Here is a 19,603-nt window from a genome sequence, read left to right as displayed (position 1 = left end):
AGCTCAGATGAGGAGATGTCAGGCGTGTGTATGAGTGTGTGTGTGTGTCTGTCTGTTGGACTGAGGATGAGGAGGTGTGAGGAAGGTTGAGACGCCGATGGATGCCCTTGTTTTTCGGCTGCACGGAGGAGGAGAGGAGAGGGGAGAGAGAGAGAGAGAGAGAGAGAGAGAGAGAGAGAGAGAGAGAGAGAGAGAGAGAAAGATTCTACGCTGGCGTCCCCTCCCTCTCGGCGTTTCTTAACCCGCCCACACTGCGTCCTTCTCGCTCTCCATCCCTCTCTCCGCCCGGCCCCCTCCACCAGCTGGAGACCAGACTGCTGCTCTGGCTCTTTTTCTGCTGTGGAAACGCACATTAGCAGTGACTCAGACGAAGTTATTCATCTCAGCACCTTTAAGGTTGTTTTTTCTTTATCTGGGCCAGACGCCTCCATTTATTTTTTAAATAATACCCCCCCCCCCCCCAACCTCATCTCAAACTGCTCTTAACCAGACTGCAAAATGACGTCAAATCACCTCTTAATGCCCTGTGTTCCTGTACAAATGAAGGCCATTGTGACACACGATCCTACTTCTATCTCACTGAGGACACTCATTTGTATAATGCAGTCACTACAGCCTCTTAATCTAATCTTAACCATCACAATTTAATGCCTAACCCTAAACCTAGTTCAAACCCTAGCCCTAAACCCAGGCTTAATCCTCAAACAGCCCTTTAAAAGTGGGCCCGAAAGTGAGGATGGGCCAAATGTCCTCACTCACTCCATAGGTTCTAGGCTGAACATGGTCCTGACAAAGTGATCTGTACAAGCACAAGCAAAAGCACAAGCAAAAGCAAAAGCACAAGCACACACACAGCCACACAATCTTTTACTTAATGACACTCATTAGCATAATGCCTTCCCTAAAGCCCCTTACTCTAACCTTAACCATCACAACCAAATGCCTGACAATGTGACTGTGTAACGGATTTATGTCCCCGCAACTTGAGTAATACCTGCACCACAATTCTTCACTCATTGGAGGGGGGGGGGGGCGTAGTTTCATATCCCTCTTATGCTGATTTCATTATATTCTTTTGACCCTAACCCTTTTATCCTTTTAACTTTTAAATGTTTGAGATTTGGGACTCACTTTCTAGTCTTGATCCTATTTTACTTTTCGTAATTGGTTTATTATTCGATTTTTGCCTCGATAACCCTTAATCTTATAATCCTCAAACAGGCTTTTAAAAAAGTGAGGACCATCCAAAATGTCCTAGTTCCATCAGGTCTATGCTCAAAATGGTCCTCACAGCAAGTTCATACACACAATAGCTATCCCTACACATGCACACACATGCACGTATGCACACACCAACCAGAGTCCTTGCTTGAAATGCAGCATTTTAATGAAGTTATAAAAGCGTATTTGAAAAAAATCACTTCCCCCCCTTTTTATCAATTCCAAGTTTTCTTTTCCTGTGTACATTTGGTAGGAATAAGGCAAAGAAGTAGTCTCTTGAAATAGCAGTTCACATTAATTAATCATCACCATGTCATGTATAAATATTACTAAAATCTGGGCTGTAGCCACAGCGAGGTTCATCCTCCCCGTGTGTCAGCATCCGTGAAGGGACGGCCACGGCTGCAGGGCCGGCTGCTCTCCAGCTCGCTTCCAGACAATCCAGGCCCCCCCCCCCAATCCCAAACAAGAAAGCATTCCCGCAGAGGGAGGGGATGCTTCTACTTCACTTGCTCTTTTTTTTGTTCATCCCCTGTTGTCAGAAGCAGAGGAACAGGTGAAACTGTGGAATTCAAATATAAATGTCGTTTTTATTTCCCCTCCCCTCCAATATTTTTTTTTTTCTTTTTGTTTTTCTTCCAGTTCAAAATGAGACAATTCCTCAACTCAAAACACAGCCTATGCCTCTCATGTATAAAAACCAGGGTGAGGGTGTGAACATTAAACTGTAATGACGGGCAGTGAGTAAGTCTTTTTATGAAATGATTAACAACTGTGCATCTCAGAGCTGAGGGCCTGATTGAAATCGAGGCGGAGACACGAGAGGAGAGGCATAGTCGGAAGTGAGGGAGACGAGGATGCATGGCAAGAAAAACAACCACAACATCACATGAGGAAAGGCAGGAGAACGATGCGGATCCAGTTCAGGTAATCTTATCCAAAGATAAAAAAATGTTCTTTTTCATAAAAGCTGTTAAAACTCTATAAAATCAATTCTTTTTTTTTGTTTTCTTCTCATCACAAATCAAATTAAAACCCGGACATATGTTCTGTAAAACATTCATTATTACAAGGCCATTTTGAGTCGGTGTTAGTGTACAGAGTGTGTGAGATTTACAGTGCTTGTATAACCACTGGCAGCCATTTTCAAAAAATAACCCCCCTGATTATTGTTATTATTATCATCATCATCATGTGGCTTTTTCAGAAAAGCTGTATGCACGTTGTATTAGTCCGAGAGAGAGCGCCGCACACGCTGGCGCTGTGCTCAACCTCCTGCCGAGGCTGAATGCTGCTGCTAAATGCAGGTGCAGGACGAGAGACAGGGAAATGAAACATAAAACACAGCGGAGTCAGTGACGGACTCTGAACCCGTGACTGGTGAGTGCAATTCTGTGTCGACAGCATGTAAGTCTCTCGGGTTCTACAAGTCTCACATGTCTTAAAATGAACAACAAGAGAGAACAATAAACAAACAGGAAATCACCCCTGATTGGCTCACAATTACCCCACGTGGCACGATGGTAATTTCCTGTAAACATTTCTTTGAATGTTTATAAAAACACCCTTCCCATTTAAAACACAAAAATATATAGAAATTTATTTTTACATGGACATATATATTACTAAAGGCCTTAAAATATTTTCCGTTCTTCTCCTTGAAAAGTCACAGTTCCCTTCAGTGGATATTTAGCCTCAGACGGACCTGTAAGAAGAAACAGACGTGGTTTCACAGCTTGTCATGAGTCACAACAGTACGGACTGAAGGCTTGCACTTGCTTACCATGCCAAGTCTTAGTACCAAGTTCTATTCCTGCTTCTTCTCGCTCCGTTCTTTCCTAGGTACCAGTGCCTTGCGGAGGTATGGCATGACTAAATAGGCTACAAGGAAGAATACATGACCACAGAAATAGATGGACGAATACACCTGTAAAAACACAGAGAAGATCAAATTAATGACAATTAATGAACTGTAATTTACATTCACTCTAAGTAAATGTGTGCGATTGCTACAATCTGCAGCTGCTGCTGAAGCTGCAAAATGAAGGCAGACACAAGTCTTCACACTAGTGTCAGCATAAATAACATCAGTGAACCAGATAAACAATTATAACAGAGGCAGCTGGTAATGATCAATATTAATCAGCATAAAGACCTTGCACCTTTTATGAAAGCTCGAAATGGAGCAGTGGTGGCACATGTGTAGTCCACTAGACTACAAGAACTACTTCTCATCACATGGTTAAAAGGGATGTTTTCCTGAAAGATGAAGCTCATTGGCAGCAGCAGTGATATTTTCAGCTTGACCTTGAGTAGCTAAGCGTGTCGGTAGCATGGTACCACCCTCCAAACACAAAGGAAGACAGAGCAGGCTTGAGGAACGGGAATCTGAGCCAGTCAGTCACCACTTTCTAATCTATAGGAGCTTGATGGTGGCTTATCTTTCAATTAAGTTTGAAAGACCTAAACACCAAACATTTAATCAGTAAGATGATCCCATTCACAGACACAAGAGACTCGTGGCTCCAACTTGATGCCAGTTATGTGCATATTCAGATAATCACGTACACTCAGGAACTGTTTAGAATTGTCTTTTGGTCTCAAGAAAGCACTACTCCACACTGTGGGTGGTCACATGACTGAGAAAGCTCTACAAAGATTTAAAACCCTTGACTTTAGTGGCAAATAGCTAAAACTAAACACACACAGTCACATTTTAATGAAGTCTGTAGCACGTCAAACAGATTAGGAAGCTTTGAAAGTCAAGTGGGATCCTAGAATCCCATTCATTTTTTTAAATCATTAAAATATTTAATCAATTCAAAGATGTTATCAATAAATGCCATAGAAGAAAATAGAAATTATAACATTCCCTGCTGAAAATGAAGTGTGAATACTGAGTTAGTGATGGAAAAGTCATCAGGCAGTTCGGATAGATGTGTTTTAGGTGAAGCTTTGACGAGCGGGGCAATTTTCCAGGATTACCAACCCCAGCTTTAATGATGCAGGTGAAAAAGACTGTATTTTTCCTGTGACTTTACTTATTGAGTTGTGAGTTACCTTTAGCCATTTGTCATAGGTGAAGAGGCAGAATGGCACTAGGGGGTAGCCCATGAAGAGCCAGTGTAAAAACTGCTGGACTACATAGATGAGAGGGTAGAGCGCGCTGTTGGCCAGCTTCGTCAGCAGGGGACTGTCCCTCACCAGAGCCAGGGCCTGTCACACACACACACACACATAATAATAATCATATGAAAGCAAGAAAATTATGCCAAATTGTGACTGCAGTCAATATTTAATTAGTGCATTCAACAGTAAAGTTCATTGGATCCATATTGTTATGATGTTTAATAACAAGAGAGTGTCTCTTGTGAAATCATAAATATCCTGCTGAGATAAATACCAATAAGTAAAATGAGGTCACTCCTCTCCGTACCTGTCTCTCTACAGTGATGATGAAGAATTCCATGGAGAAGCACAAGATGTATCCGGAGTGAAGGCCGTGCCAAATCGTCAGAAACACCAGTGTGGCCACATGGGACAGGGTCTTATTTCCCAGGAACTTTAACCGCTTAAAGACATGTCTAAAAAAAAAAGAGAGAAAAGAGGAACAAAATTAAGATATTTGGAACATTTCCTTCAATTAAATATCTGGACATTGGGGGAAAAAGCTCAATGAATCGACTACACTGTCACAACAAGCACTCACTTACCTGAATGTTGTTGTTGCATAGCAACTGAGGGTCTATTAAAAACAGCTCAACTTGACATGTCTACTAAGGTGCTCATTAATTCGACAGTGGCCCAGGCTACAGGAGGCACAGTGGGTTTTCACCAGCGTTTCATTTTTTACCGTCAGAATGTGAAGGTTACATCAGGATTTCTCTTTTTAACTTTGTGAAACCAAATGTTGGAAAGGGCACTCTCTCTAAAAGAAAGCCGGTGTCTTGGAATGTTAAACAACAAGTACACAGGGATATACAGATACTTATGTGGCAATACAAATATTCTCATGTACTCTGGTTCCTCTCATAACCCAGACGGTCCTCACCCCGGGGACGATAACAGGGTGAGAGGTTGAGCCAGGAACATTTCAGGAATGTGTTCATTGGCACATCAATTTGAACCAAGATTATTATTATCATCATTATTCATAGATTGGTTTTCTACTGGCACAGTGGAGTTTGAATGGGCTGACTAAGAAAATCACTATAGAAATCAGATTCCTGTTAATCCCTAAGTAACTCAGAAAGTATCTGAGGTCTTAAGAGAACAAATGAGGTAGGGTCAAGGGTAGATGAAGGAATAGGTTAGTGAGCTGCGATCTGCCCTCTTCCTTTAAGGTTACCACTGCTTTATGCTCTCGTCACTGGTAAATGCACAACCACAAGAAAAGCACGCCTGCGTAAGTTTCCTTTATAAATGGTTTCACGCTCCTCGACTAATTGAGTTAATGGTGAACACTGGTTGTCTGTCCCTTTGTGTTTTCTGGTTCACTTACTTGCTTCCATCAACATTTGCTGGTTGATGGTAGATTTAGCCGACATGCCAATGCTGTTGCTTAGTCTGGCAAGCAATCACAGAAACTGAGTCATTTCCCTCCCGGAACATCAAATAGATTAAGTAAAGATAACTAAGAGTTAGAAAGTAGGGAGGATTTATTTCTTGTCTATTAGTCATTTACCACAAAAATAGCATTACCTGAACATGTTTATTACTAAACTGCTTAAATGTCTGCTAAGAGAACTGTATCTCAGAAGTGGAACACTAGACTATAAATAGACTTTTCATCGTAGGTCAAACGTTGAGAAGGTTTTAGTATCCGCCTCAGGACCGAAAACTCTCCAGTGACCAGAATACTGTTTAATATCGTCCTTAACTAAAGTCTAATATCCTGTTGTAGTTACCTGTTGAGATTCTACATCTGAGCTACTTTTCTTTCCATTTTAAAACCAATTCCCACCCTGTCATCCTCTGTGTCTCATGCAGTTCTGCAGAGTAGAAAGTAAAAGTGAGCTTAAGTAGCTAGTGCATACAAAAGAAATGGACCATGTAATAAACTGTGTGTTAAATAAATTGCTTTGCTCACTGCGGTAACCATAAAACTCTGCCACATATGCGAAGAACTTCATGCATGAAGCTGCTGCTGGAAAACTGTCAGAGACTGTAAGCGCCTGAAAGCTGCAAAACTTTTACACCCCTCCCAGGATGTTCGCCTCCCGTCGCTGTGATGATTGAACCGTCCTGCCTTCGCCCTCATTTTTCCCATCCAGGTAAATACTTCACTTAAATACCAACGCTTTGGATACGAGAACCTCCGGGATTTCAGGCTCCACACTGACCTGGCAGCCCACGCGTTCGTGTTGATGTTGAAGGAGGAGATGGTTCCTCCGAAAAGCGGCGTGGTTTCAAAGAGCCACACCTTCATGTTGGCACAGGCGTCCCAACGGTGCTGGCCCTCCACGACGCCATTGTAGCCGAGGCCAGAGAGGATACATATACCCTCCTGAAACATAGAAATCACATACTTTCATCATTAGCTCGGGTCCTATCGCACCACGAGGCAGATAAACTGTGACTGTACATGTTGCGGATGTGGGTGTGCCACACAAAATGTAATCATCAGCACATATCAGAGGGTGTAGAGATATGTGGTAGTTTTAGTGTTATTGCTGTATTTACACTATATACATCGCTATAAATGCAGTTTCATAAAAAATGAGCTAATTTCAGGCACCGAATCAATCGCTTTTAGCCGTTTGCCATCAAGACACAACTTTTTCAAACACATTTCATGCACACGTTTGCATTTTATGAGACGACTTACCGCTATGACCCAGCAACTGACGTATTTGTACAAGATGACTTTAGCCCAAATCAGAAGAAACACGCAGCGATACCAGAACGGCTGAGCCTGTGGACAAGACATCGTTTTACATTTTAGACAAGGAGGAAAAAAGATACGCTGATGCCCTGACTGGTCGTGCATTGAAGATGTCCGACTACTCAGTGATTATTTGTCTTTCTCACCTCATATTCGTCCGTTAGAAAGTAGCTCTCTGCGTAATAGGGACTAAATATGGTATATATCACCAAGCAGACGAAACCCAGACCGAACCTCTTCATAGCCGGAATAACGCTAAAAGATATAGAAAGAGATGGATGAGGTTGGGAGTAGAGAAGGTAATAATGGTGAGGTTAACTGCAAGGCTGTGACACTGCGCCTGAATTTGTTCACAGAGACGTAATAAAGATATGGTTTCAGCTCATTTTCGCTCATAATCTTCCGGCTCTTGTACCTGTTGGGGGGCTTTCCGGGGCAGTCGGTGAGCTCCCCCGCCACCAGCCTCTGGTAGCTCCGCAGCGTGAACTGGGGCCCCACCAGGAAGCCTCCATAGAAGTAGGAAAAGCCGCACACCTCAAGCAGCGAGGGCACAGAGGGCAGGGCTGATTTCTTCTGCTCTTCACTCAGCTGGGACTGGGATTTAGGGAAGTGAGAGGAGAAAGACGATGAAACACAAAGAAGATCAGACAAAGAGGAAGAGGAGGGATGGCAAGGTGGGATGACAGTCGGGAAGGGAACAGACACTGGAGAAGGGAAGACATTTTAAGAGCACTCTGATGGGCTCAATGTGGATCTAGTTACAAAACGTTTGACCACTATGTACAGTTGGCTGCAAACTAAACATGACTGAACTAAATACTCATTAGCTGGTATGTCAATGCAGGCTGTAACCTGTGTACTGACGAGTGACCCATGGCCTTCATTACCTCCGCCAAGGACATTATGTTTTTTCATTTGTGTCTGTTTGCTTTTCTGTTATTTAGCAGGATTACACAAAAACTCCTGGACAGATTACCAGGAAACTTGGTGGAAGGATCCGGTATGGGTCAGAGAAGAACCCATTAGATTTTGGTGCAGATCCAGATCAGGGAGCAGATCCAGGAATTGTAGGGCGCTTTTCAACATTTCCATTGATTTCTCAAAAAGTAATTCATGGATCTTGATTAAAAAAAACAATGAGGCATGTTACGGGGACAGATTTTACGAATATGTGCAATTTGGTGCAGATCCAAATAAAAATACGGATCTAGTGGATTTAGATGTGGTTTGAAAAGGGTGTCTGCTGTTTTCAGGCACTGAATGGTAACAAAAGGGCGAGAAATCTGTAACTACCACCATAGCTGAGAGCTGCAATGTGGCCTGAGCTATGAGGGTGGTATTCATTTATGGGGAATGTTCGGCCTTGGTGTAGGTTTGTGCCAAGAAAACGAAAGGAGAATGAAAAACACAGAATAATACTGATTAAAATATGAACGAGAGAAAGCTACAGAAGTGGAATTTAACAGCTGCCACAGATGTGTTGAAACGTATAAAGAAACCAAACTACAGCTGGAAACCAAAGCAAACTGGGTGAAAGAAGAGCACATCATCGAAAGATCTTAACAGAGATGATACAAAGTTTATAATGGGATGAGGTAGTGATGCTATTCTGTTTACACTGACCTAGCTATCTATTTGACATCTTTGGTCGATTTCTACCGCTGTGGGTTGTGTTACAAATGAACAAGCCAGCCTGTGTGGTATCTGGTGACAGTTTATACGTTTTATTTCCATTAAAATGTACTGTATCACTATGTTGTGATATATAATTGTACATATTTTGAGAGATGATTTTATCCTTGCCACCCATTATGTTATACCTTCGCTAGCATGTCTTTTGTTTTGTCCCATTTTTCTTCCCTGCTGTTCTAAATCATGTCGACTTCTCCTCTCTCTTGGGCTTTTAGCAGACAAACACAAAGAGCCTGAACGGACTGTGAAAAAAGAGAAGATCGCTGCAGCTCCTCTCTCGCAGAAAGCCTTTTGTTCGGCTGCTGCTATATCAATGCTGCTTTGGATTCCATAGTGCTCCGGCTTTCAGTTAGTTGTGATGTGTGTAGATGTCCAGTTCTTCTTTTGAGCTTCCCTGCTGTATTCATGTACTCTCTCCTGAGCTGTGAGTCACTTTTGTTTCCTTTACGACCAAGCATTTGCTTGTTTGAGTGACCTTGTGGTGACATATACACAATGGTTGGTGTTTGAGTTGTAGCCAACAAAATGCTGCTTTATTGCAAATGCTTCTCTTTGTATTCTAGGGTGAGTGAAATTAATATTGTTGAGTTATCGCACAAAAAAAAAGAATCAGTACCACAGTACCCTTCAATTTTGGAAATTGTAACCAGTCATTTCTTCTATTCTGATAATTTATAGTCTGTACAATTTTGTTTAGAAAATAAAATTTTGTGGGGAAATAATTGATTCATTCATAAATAGCGATAACAATGTTTAGGCACAGCCCTGCATCCTTGATTGTATTTAGTCACTGACTGTAGCCACTTCCTGCAGCTCATAGTGATCATAAATTGATTGAATGTTCTTTCTATCAAAACCCATCTTCCCATTTTTAACATATACGACAGGATATAAAAAGAGCTCAGAAATAACTAACAGAGATTAAATGTGAGTAAAACTCAAACCCAGACAGACAACATGGATAAATTCACCAACATTAGAGCAAGCAAAAGCAAGAAAGATCAACCAACTCACTGGTTCCTTTCCGCCGTCATAGTAATCAAATGACAACCCTGTAATCAGAAAAGGCAAGGGGTGTCAGAAACTATGTTAGGGTTACTAATGCTGCCATGATCATTTCAATAAACACTAACAGCATGCAGATGTCCTGTCCGTAGTTTATCAATGTGTTAATCATTCACTGGAGAACAGGGGGAGGAACAAAAACAATAGAAAGATTCAAAAATTCAATACAATGATAAAATGTCTACTTTTTAGAAAACAATTGGTTTTGACAAGCAGAGCAGTGCAAGGAGAACTAGAGACAACTCACCGACGAGCTTCAGCATGAGGACACAATGAGGCATAGTCCACTTGATGTCATACTCCTCTGTTGCTGTGTAGTAATAACCTGCAAGCAGGTAGACCTGCAGGAGGAGGAGAAGGGGAAAACCCAAAACAACGAAAAAACTTTAAAAACATCCGGATGGAAAAGATCAGCCTCATTAAATATAAGTAGAAGTTGACCACTGCTATATTTAATAGAAAAGAATGAAAACAGAAAATCCTCATGATAATTCCCAGGATGTGTGAAAAGTTTTTTTAAGAAAATCAAGAGCGTGCAGATTTATGTTTACCATGTTTCTCTAAGTGTGTGGGTACAAAAAAGCAAGCAGGGCAATTTCTGCAGGAAGCATGTGACTTCTACGTCATACAATTATTGGCCTTAGTTGTGACTGGCCATTTCAAATACACTGGACAAGCAGTGTTTAGGCATTTACAAGGAAATCAAAGAAGCCTATAGACACAGAAATAAGACCGTGCAGACGATCTGGCTGGCATTACCTGAGCCACTGCGGCAAAAGTCTAGCAGTGCACAATCACAGAGCTATTGCTACAGAGTAAGCATGTATGCATGGAGATGGAGCGAGAAAGAAGAGACACCAGGACACCTCACCATTTGAAAGGTAAAGCTGCTCAGGACAGCTGTTACTGTTCTTCCCATAAGCCTCAGCATCAGGAATTGGACAAGGATGCATACTGCGGAGTGATAGATCTGAGCGCCTGGGAAAGAGATGGACAGAGAAGGGGGTAAGGGGCTGGGGAAGGTGGTGAGTGCAGTCAAGTGTGACCTGTGGGACTGAAAAGGACAACAGCCCTTTTCCTCCTCCTTCACAGTTCAGTATTGGCAGACACGGTGACACGGCGGCAAAAGCAGAGACATGATAAACATCCGACTTGAACTGAGCTTTCAAAAGACGGCCGGAGCAAACAGAATTCCACAAGGAGAAAGATAAAGCAACAGACCTGCTGTAAAATCCAAGTGCAGCCACAACATAATAAAGAAGGGAGAAAGAAATCAATGTTAGCAGTTTGCGTTCAGCCCGCCACCATGACGAAGCTCCATCCTGACATCCTCTCATTCTTACCACTGCTGCCACGGTGGCAAATAAAATATTCATTGTTACATGAGGAGACAGAAAGTGAAATGGAAACTATTTTGATAATCAATATCATGTTATAAGAAAAATCACCCAAAACTCAAAGGTTGCTCTTAGTTGGTTTCATATCTTTCTGTGACAGTAAATTGAATTAGGACTGATAACTAATAATAACTAGTTTTATCATATATTAACTTATATTAATTGATTTATCTTTTTTCTATGAAATAACTGATAATAAAAAAGACTTGGAATATCAAAGCCCAAGGAAGTCTATAAAGAATTCCATTTTTATTTAAAACTAAATCAAAACAGATGTTTAGTTTACTATCAGAAACAGGAATGAACAGCGTCATACTCACAATGAATGAGTTGGAACAGGAAAAAGTTCTGTTATTTGTTATCAAAATCTCCTATAGGCCAACCGGTCTGCCCGCCTGCTTAAGAGCAACACATCTACTTCCTCATCCACCAAGAAATGTCCCAACAACAGTTGATGATTCATCCACATGCAAATTATAAATCTTGATCTCCAACAACACATCCCTGAGCCACCGTGTTTCAAACTAAATGGAGTGAGTGTGTTTTCTGTTAAAGCAGACACATGCAATAATATATTAGTTCTTTAACGAGGCTGACGAGTTAATACATTTGAAGAAATGCTAATAGGGTAAATATGTGAGCAGAGTCAACACTTCATTTTCTTTAAGAAAGTTACTCTTGATCAGTTTGACAGCAGCCAAACATATTCTGAGAGCACTAGGGGTATGTCAGGCGTATTTGAGAGTTATAGATATGATATATATTGTTTCTTTAATCAAACATACTGACACAGTAAACATTTCAAAAGTCATTCTTTTTAGTGAAGAGCATGAAATAATTTTTTTAGGATTCAAAACTAAAAGTTAAGGCCTTGGATTGACTCAGAAAGGCCAAGAATTGGGACTAGGATTTTATCTCACCTCTCGTGGGTGAAACCACTGGGCTTGGATTAAATTGCTTCAGGGTTTGTAGCTGCTGCTGACACACAATGTAAGCAGTGTGTGACCTTTACATTTTAAGGTGCCCTATGGTTGTTCTGAGCACTATAGCACTATGGAGAAGCTTTTTTTCAGCTGGTGTAGTTCAGCACATACATCAGAAAAACAGCAATGCACCATTAAACGCTGGGGAGAAGGAGACCACTGATAGCAGGTAAAATTGAATTTTACAAAAATGGCTAGTCAACTGTTTTACGAAGAAAGACGTGTATTTGATGCATTTGATGACCTGCATTTAAAAGTATCACCTCTTTAGAAGAGACCCCCCCATGGCAGCTTTAAAGAATCCCTGACACATATCTTAACCCAACTATTTAAATGTGGTAGAGTGTATGAAAACAACTATAAATAACGGTGTTATTGTTTTTGAGGTGAACAATACTTGTGCAGACTTTCCCCCAGCACAACACAAATCATCTCCTTTATCTCACCGAAGTTGAAAGCTGCTAAAGCCAGTCCAGAGAGCGTGTTGAATAAATGAATAACTGTGGAAGACTGGTAGAACAAGAACCGCCGGTAGACCAGGGCACAGGGATACCCTGCAGGAGAAAAAAACAGAGGGGGGGGGAAACACGCGTTACAGTATGTGCATTCAGATCAGCGACTGAGTTTCTGTTGACACCTCAGAGTATTAATGACTCTGACCTTGTGGTTAAAACACATGGCGGACACACATTCCAACACATTAGGCCCCATAGTGCGCATGTGTGGTGTGTGTTGGTGCAAGCCTGGCCCCTCAAGGAGGAACATAATGTCTGTGTAACGACAGGAAGAATAAACTCAGTGCCCAAACCATTATTCTCAAATTAAAGAGGATCGTTTTGTTCAGTTTGACTCTCATATTAACCAGTGAGCAAGTAAAGAGACTGAAGGACCAGTCAAAACAGTTTTTAGCAGTCCACAAACAATCGGTTGTTATGTAATCAGTGCATTATTCATTATTTTTATGCTTTTTTTCTTGCGTGCAGCGTGTAGCTACACAACTTTGGTTTGTCACAACCACTTACATTCCCCATCTCAAGTTTTCATACAGCCATCGTGCCTCTCTCACAGAACTGGCTGCTGGCATTAACACTGCTGGGGTGGTGGGCCCTTGTCCAGTGAGACTTGTGACTTGATTCTGTTTTAGCTCCTCACCTGCTTCTCATGTATCTCAATGTTTTATTGTGTAGCACCACCCTCTTATGAGATCAATGGTGCAACTTATTTTTAATGTTACATTTTTTATTAAAACTCTTTTAAGTAGAACAAGATAGATTTCTTGCTATTTTTTGGCAAGCTCATGAGTAAGATTTCAAGCATAATATGGAATTTTTAAAGGCAAGCTTTATGGGTTTGCTTATGCTACTAAAGTTTATTGCTACATTCATTTTGTGTTTTTATTTATTGTTTTGATAAATATGAAATGTAAAATCAACCAATGGTTTAGAGGTTAAATCGTACTTTGGGCATAATAGTTATGCATAATGGATATATGTTTAAAAATGTATTTGTTGTGTGGTAAATAAACATGCCTGAATCAAAATATTGATAATCTAAAGTAAAATCTTTGCAGGGATGCAATTGAAATTTTTGACAACATCCGTCGCTGCAACAAGACCATCTGTATGGGTTAGGGTTAGCTACACCGTCCTCCAATGTCAGCATGTATCTTCGCCTTTTGCAGCTGCGGAAAAAAATCTTGTTAAGGGCCACCAAATTCATAGTGCAGCCCCTGCTCACTCAGTGTGAGCCCCCCCCTTAGATCTACGCTGATCTCATCATGGCCTCTCTAGGGCTGCCTCTGGTGCAGGCTCTTCTCTCAGGTGAGTTCCACCGTTGGGATACTCGCAAACAGGAGGCAGAGCTTGTTGATTAGCATTCGTAGTAAACACCTGAAACAAAAACTCATCTTTCAAAATGCTTCATTAAGAAATACATTTGTCAGAACTGTGACGCAAGAGTTAATAGCTGTGATTATTTCAAGTGAGTGTGTGAATGTGATAATAAAATGACGGAGGAGAAAGACAGTCCAACATTTGAATCAGCTGTTTCTGACTGAGTGAGAAAGACCTTTCAACTTTGTACTTCCACTAACAAACAAGGAACTAAAGGTTAGTGGATATCAGGGTTAGCATCTTCTCAGGAACCACCGCAACGAAGACGTGGCTTAATGTGTTTAAAAGTAACACACAGTTCCCTGTCTGCTCCTGTTGGTTTACTTCAGAGGATAAATAGATAATGAATTGAACTTAATAAGAAGTAGTGTAGCTGTAATAAAAGGGAGATTCAGTTTATTACTCCGAGCCAGAGATCTCCATTGTTGTTCAAATACTTAGGACCAATCAATGAGCCACATTATTGAAAGTTGCTTTATCAGGTTGGTCAAGGGACACTGGAGTTTGTTTTGAGTCAACCCCACATACACTATCCTCCTGCTGCCACAAATATTCTCTGGTGCAATAACGTAAAAATTGAGGATTGTATGACAGAATTCCTATAATAGGAACTCTTGGGTGTGTGTATCTTCTCCTCCCTTCAAAGAGGTTTAAGGTAAAAATTATTGGGGTACAGATTAATGACAGGACCCTTCTCTAAAATAAAAAGTTTTCAAAACAAATAAAGCTGCTCAGACAAAGCTTCTGAGACACTAGGATGTAGAAACTTGCAGGCTTCTTGTGAAACTGCTCTGTGGCTGATATGGCCCAATTAGTTTTATTTTTTTTGAAAAATACATATGCGGCCAGGTCCCACCCAGTGCGTTTCCATGTAGCTGCTCTTGCACAGCAGCTGCCTAACCAGATCCAGTTTGTGAGAATCTTCGTATAGCAGAGGATATGATGGCGCAAGCAGTTCAGTCAGCCACGGATGTAGACAAGTTACTATACGATTGCAATATTACGCAAAAGCACATCTACAGTGGGACAAAGAGCATGCACCGGGCCGACTGGAGCGCTGAAGGCTGTGACACAAACCAAAGTCTGATCTGAATGGCCTTGTTCAATCCATTGTGTTGTGCTGTGTGGGTCTGCACAGAGAGAAAAATAGACGTGGCCATGTGTCAGAGCAAAGTTCAGAGAGGACAGCGTGGAGGACGCCCTCCCCCCCACATCCACATCCACACACTCAACCCTGAAGTTCCCACCCTGGAGTGGGGCAACGTGTTGCAGATTGATGTGGTGAAGCAGCAGAACCTTCAAATAAAAACAAAGCTCTGTGAGGAAAGACCCCAGAGAACGCTAATATCTCCCCCCCCGCCCTCAATGAATGGAGGGGGGGGAACATAGTTTGACAGCATGAGCTCATTCTGCAACATGTCAGAGCTTTGTACTCAGCCAACAACAGGAGGACTATTAACCAGCACTACTCTCATGTTGTTTAGCTAATCCTGCAGCTACACTGCCCCTGTCATCACACTGGTAGCACTTTGCTAACACACAGTTGTGTCATACTTCTTGCTAACTTGGTTGAATAGTTAGTTAGCTGGTCCAACAAGTGGGAAGCTGATGAAAAACACGGCAGACACGTTCTGTGTGTATCTGTCAGCAGCACCTCGCTGAGAACTAGCCGAGCAGCAGCAGCTTCACACCGGCTCACCAGCCTCACTTCAGCCGCTGCGGGAGCTTCTCACACCAGAGAACTTCACCGATGAGGCTGTGAGGCGAATGTTCCACCGCGGTTTGGAAATCGATCAGTAGCTTTCCTGCAACACAAGTCTGCTACTGTTCAAAACAGCAGGAGCAACACAGCAGCGTTTCAGCCTGATGCTACATCTCTCACTCGGTACCTGACTGAGCGTCATGTTAGCGATGACAGTTGCGCTCGGCAGCGGGAGCTGTGGCCCCGGTGACCCGGCCCGGAGTCCCCTCGGCTGCCCAACATCATACCCGATCCCGGGGAGGAGACACTCACCGATTAAAATAGATAAAATGAGTCGAACCGCTGGCTCCGGGGAACCTAGGGAGTCCGCCAGCTTCTCCATCAAGGGAGCCGCCATCTTTCTTGTGGGCGGAAACGTCTCTTCGCGATGGTTTAGTGAACTCTACTGACTCACGGGCACGCACGCACGCACGCAAGCGCATGCTCTCTCTCTCTCTCTCTCTCTCTCTCTCTCTCTCTCTCTCTCCCCCCCCCCCCTCTCTCTCTCTCTCTCTCTCTCACACATACACTCACACGTATCCTTGTGTGCATTTAATCCCCTTTATTCTGTACAGCCTCACTATAAGCTCATCTTTACCTTTGACCATAACCTTGACCATAAACCATAAACCTTATCCATAGCCAGCTTATGAATAACTTCAACCAGCTCAGAAAATATGTTTTGTTTGATTTAAACCAGGTTGAGATCTCTTGAATTGTATTAATCTGACTGTTTATAATGAAAAAGATATCAAAAAAGGCAACAAAAACGAGCACACAAAAACACACACACTGTAGTTAAAACCCCGGCAAAGTTAAACGGTCTCTTATTATTATATGTGATTTTTTGGTATGTTTCTAAGTGTTTCCCTGCATGTGGCTGGCATATATGGGCTGACACGTATCTGCCGCAACGCATCCAGAACTGTGACGTAGAGTTGCAGACACCATGAAGTTCAACCATCAACCCTCCACTGCCTGGAAGCAGACCCACACACCTGGCCGTGTGGGGGGAGTTTGCCCCCGTATGGTGACATGCAGGTATAGCACTTCGTTTCTGACCCTTTCCATAATAAACTGTTAAGTTGATAAAATTAAAAACTTAATAAGTTTGACCAACATAATAGTCAATCGAGTGGATGACATGCAGTCGACTGTGTACATGTCAAAACAAGTCTAGTAGAAATAACCTGCTTTAATAAACAAATCTAAAGCAACAACTGCATTTTAATACAGACAGAAATTCAAATACATGTTTTTTACCTAAAGTTCTTTACCTAAAGTACAATATATACGTTGTGACAAAATATACTATTATTCAAGCATCCTAAATTCTCCCCAAATTTATACAAAAGAATCAAAAATCACTTTAACTACCTTTCTAACTTTACCTTTATTTGACGTTCCTATTCATTCCCCCAACTCATCAGTCTGTTGTGTTCCTGTCTACCCCTTTATATTCTTAACGTTAAACATATAAGCATATTAAAATATAATATTTGTACTCATATAAAAAATGTGTCAAAAAAGTGTTTAGAATGAAAAATAATTTTAGCTTACAGAAACAGGATGTCAATGTATTATTTAAAAATATGTGACACTGTTTATTTACTTTATTCCCTTGCACTTGTGTTAATATTCCTTGGACTGTGACTTCACATCTCTTCCACATTTGAAATGAACAAAATGTACTTTTCACACCATTTATTTGTAAACTATAGTTGAGTCTTACCTTGTTGCAAGATGTGATATTGCACATAAACCGTTGTATGATTATGAAACAGTTGTGTAGAATCATTGTGTAGGACTAATAATGAGGGACTACATTGTCTTGTATGAATCTGCAGCAGTTACCTCATCTTCAATAACACTAATAATATGTTCAATGCTAATTCACGAAAGGTCTTACCAAATCTTAATATATAGATTTATGTTTTGAGAGTAAGCTTTCGATAGTTGAGCCCAGTCTATCATACAGAATGACCTCTTCATCCATTTGTTGTGAAGTGATTTGGATGTGACTAGAAAGATTTGACTGTAGACAAGAACAACGGGCTTCTCTTTAAGAGAAACCTTCTAGAAAAATAGCAAAAGAGCAAATTATCCTGGTGATTTGCCGTCAGCCGTGCAGTATAGTACTGTCACTACCTACCTTTCTGTTCCGGTGCCACAATGTCGAAATGTGGAATTAAGGAAGGCAAAAGGGAATAAAAAAAGATAACGAAACAGCAATGTTAATAAATGAAGAACTTGAGTTTACATCTTTGAAACTTTATCACGTTAAAACAAACTTTTGTCTTTCCCAGTGCATGCAGGGTATGCAAAGCGAGACTGAATATCATCCAATCAAAGGGCTCCTTACTCATCCAGACAGCAGAAAGAGAGGCCGGGCTTCTGCCGTCTCAGCCAATCAAACTCATCTTCAGACACAGGTCGCTGTCATACTGGGTGAAGTCAACCTTTACCGATAAATGGGTTAAAATGGTTCTTATTCTTGTTGTCGCCAGTGCAATTCAAGAATTGAACGTTAGGCAACATTTTCATTTTCAAACAAACCCCCTTTTGTTTTATTTTTAATTATTGTGGGTGCATTTGATTAAATTCAAGATCAGTCAACGATGAATGAATTGCACAATATATCTGTTCTTTTGACCTTCACAGAGAAGGTTCTGTTTGTGTATGTGTCCATGCCCATTTAGATCATTGGAAAACAAAAGTCATGGGCCAAACAGTTAACAATAAAGTGACAAACAATAAAGAGTAATATATATTTTGTAAATCTATCCAATGGTTCAAAAGTAAACAGATATAGTGATATCTATGATAGTAATATAATAGTTTTTCACACCAACTAAACACAGTTATACCTAAAAGCTATAGCCGGATTTGAAGAGAACAAGATTTTAGAGCAGTAGCAAGTTCTACAAGATGATCGAAATGTATTCATGTCTTCGTTTACTTTACTTTTAGAGTCTAAAATAGTTGCACAGTGCCACAGGAAGCCTAGATCATCATGCAGTCTGAGTTCCAAGGTTTGACATATAGTTAGTTGTTTATTTCCATAAAGATAAAGCTACTCGGATTGTATGATATTGTAGATAGGAACCAAAGTGATAGAGCCAAAGGATTCACATGTGTTTAGGGGACTGATGTGTGTGAACTTTGGTGCAGATCCAAACAAAAATCTGGATCTAGTGAATATAGATGTGGTTTCATTAGGGGTCTGTTGGACCTTGGTGGCGATATGTGCTGTTCCGAAAGCCCCTATACTCTAAATTAGTGATACTTTTATTTGATTTGGCTTATGTGACTCGTGGGGGAGACCTTTCAAAATGAAACAACTTTGATCCCTTTTTAAATATTGCAAAAAAAAAATGTAAACAACAGTGTCCCCTTTTTAATTGTATGTAGTATTTATATTATCAGTAGTATTATTACTCTTTCTACATTTTCCCCTTTCTTGTGCTGTTGTGTCGATTGTGAATTTCTTAATAATCTTATCTTATCCTGACTTAATTTATCTTATCTTGACTCAACTCATTCTATCTTATCTCATCTAATCGTGTCTTGATAGAAAATATACAGTTCTGCCAGTGCACATCCATGGTACACATTGGCCTCTGCAGTCTGCAAAATGTCTTTGAACGCAGCACGCCATTTCGCTCGCTCCCCTTCCTCAAATGGGGAGATGCGTTCACGGGCGTGCCGTCACGAGCCAATCGAGCTGA

The 19,603-nt window shown here is 41.1% G+C and overlaps 1 protein-coding gene and 1 non-coding gene across 2 annotated transcripts; both read right to left on the bottom strand.

Moving 5' to 3' along the window:
• Positions 1-1,369: 1,369 nt before the first annotated feature.
• lpcat3 (lysophosphatidylcholine acyltransferase 3) lies at positions 1,370-16,271 on the bottom strand. The gene is made up of 13 exons (XM_062399992.1): positions 16,149-16,271; positions 12,689-12,796; positions 10,734-10,840; positions 10,110-10,203; positions 9,812-9,849; positions 7,521-7,699; positions 7,252-7,360; positions 7,049-7,135; positions 6,564-6,727; positions 4,658-4,805; positions 4,282-4,437; positions 3,005-3,148; positions 1,370-2,926 (listed from the first exon to the last, which is right to left on the bottom strand). Exons 1-12 carry the CDS (start codon positions 16,231-16,233, stop codon positions 3,029-3,031), a joined length of 1,395 nt encoding a protein of 464 aa, XP_062255976.1. The 5' UTR covers positions 16,234-16,271; the 3' UTR covers positions 1,370-2,926; positions 3,005-3,028.
• Positions 16,272-17,925: 1,654 nt separating this feature from the next.
• Positions 17,926-17,981, bottom strand: LOC133965646 (U7 small nuclear RNA). Its single transcript, XR_009923889.1, has one exon. It is a non-coding gene; the product is annotated as a U7 small nuclear RNA (small nuclear RNA).
• Between the last annotated feature and the right edge of the window lie 1,622 nt (positions 17,982-19,603).

This window comes from Platichthys flesus, chromosome 11 (genome assembly GCF_949316205.1).
Source record: "Platichthys flesus chromosome 11, fPlaFle2.1, whole genome shotgun sequence".
In the NCBI taxonomy this organism is placed as follows: domain Eukaryota; kingdom Metazoa; phylum Chordata; class Actinopteri; order Pleuronectiformes; family Pleuronectidae; genus Platichthys; species Platichthys flesus.
The sequence above is the reverse complement of the archived record's forward strand: the minus strand, read 5'-3'. Positions and strand labels throughout refer to the sequence as shown.

What these genes read in the sequence shown, in the direction of transcription:
- lpcat3 (XM_062399992.1), bottom strand. Translation starts at nt 16,233, where the DNA reads ATGGCGGCTCCCTTGATGGAGAAGCTGGCGGACTCCCTAGGTTCCCCG. An exon ending in CATTTTATCTATTTTAATCG is followed by an intron (nt 12,797 to 16,148) that starts GTGAGTGTCTCC and finishes TTTCTCCTGCAG; the next exon opens with GGTATCCCTGTGCCCTGGTC. An exon ending in ACGAACGCGTGGGCTGCCAG is followed by an intron (nt 4,806 to 6,563) that starts GTCAGTGTGGAG and finishes TTTTTTTTTTAG; the next exon opens with ACATGTCTTTAAGCGGTTAA.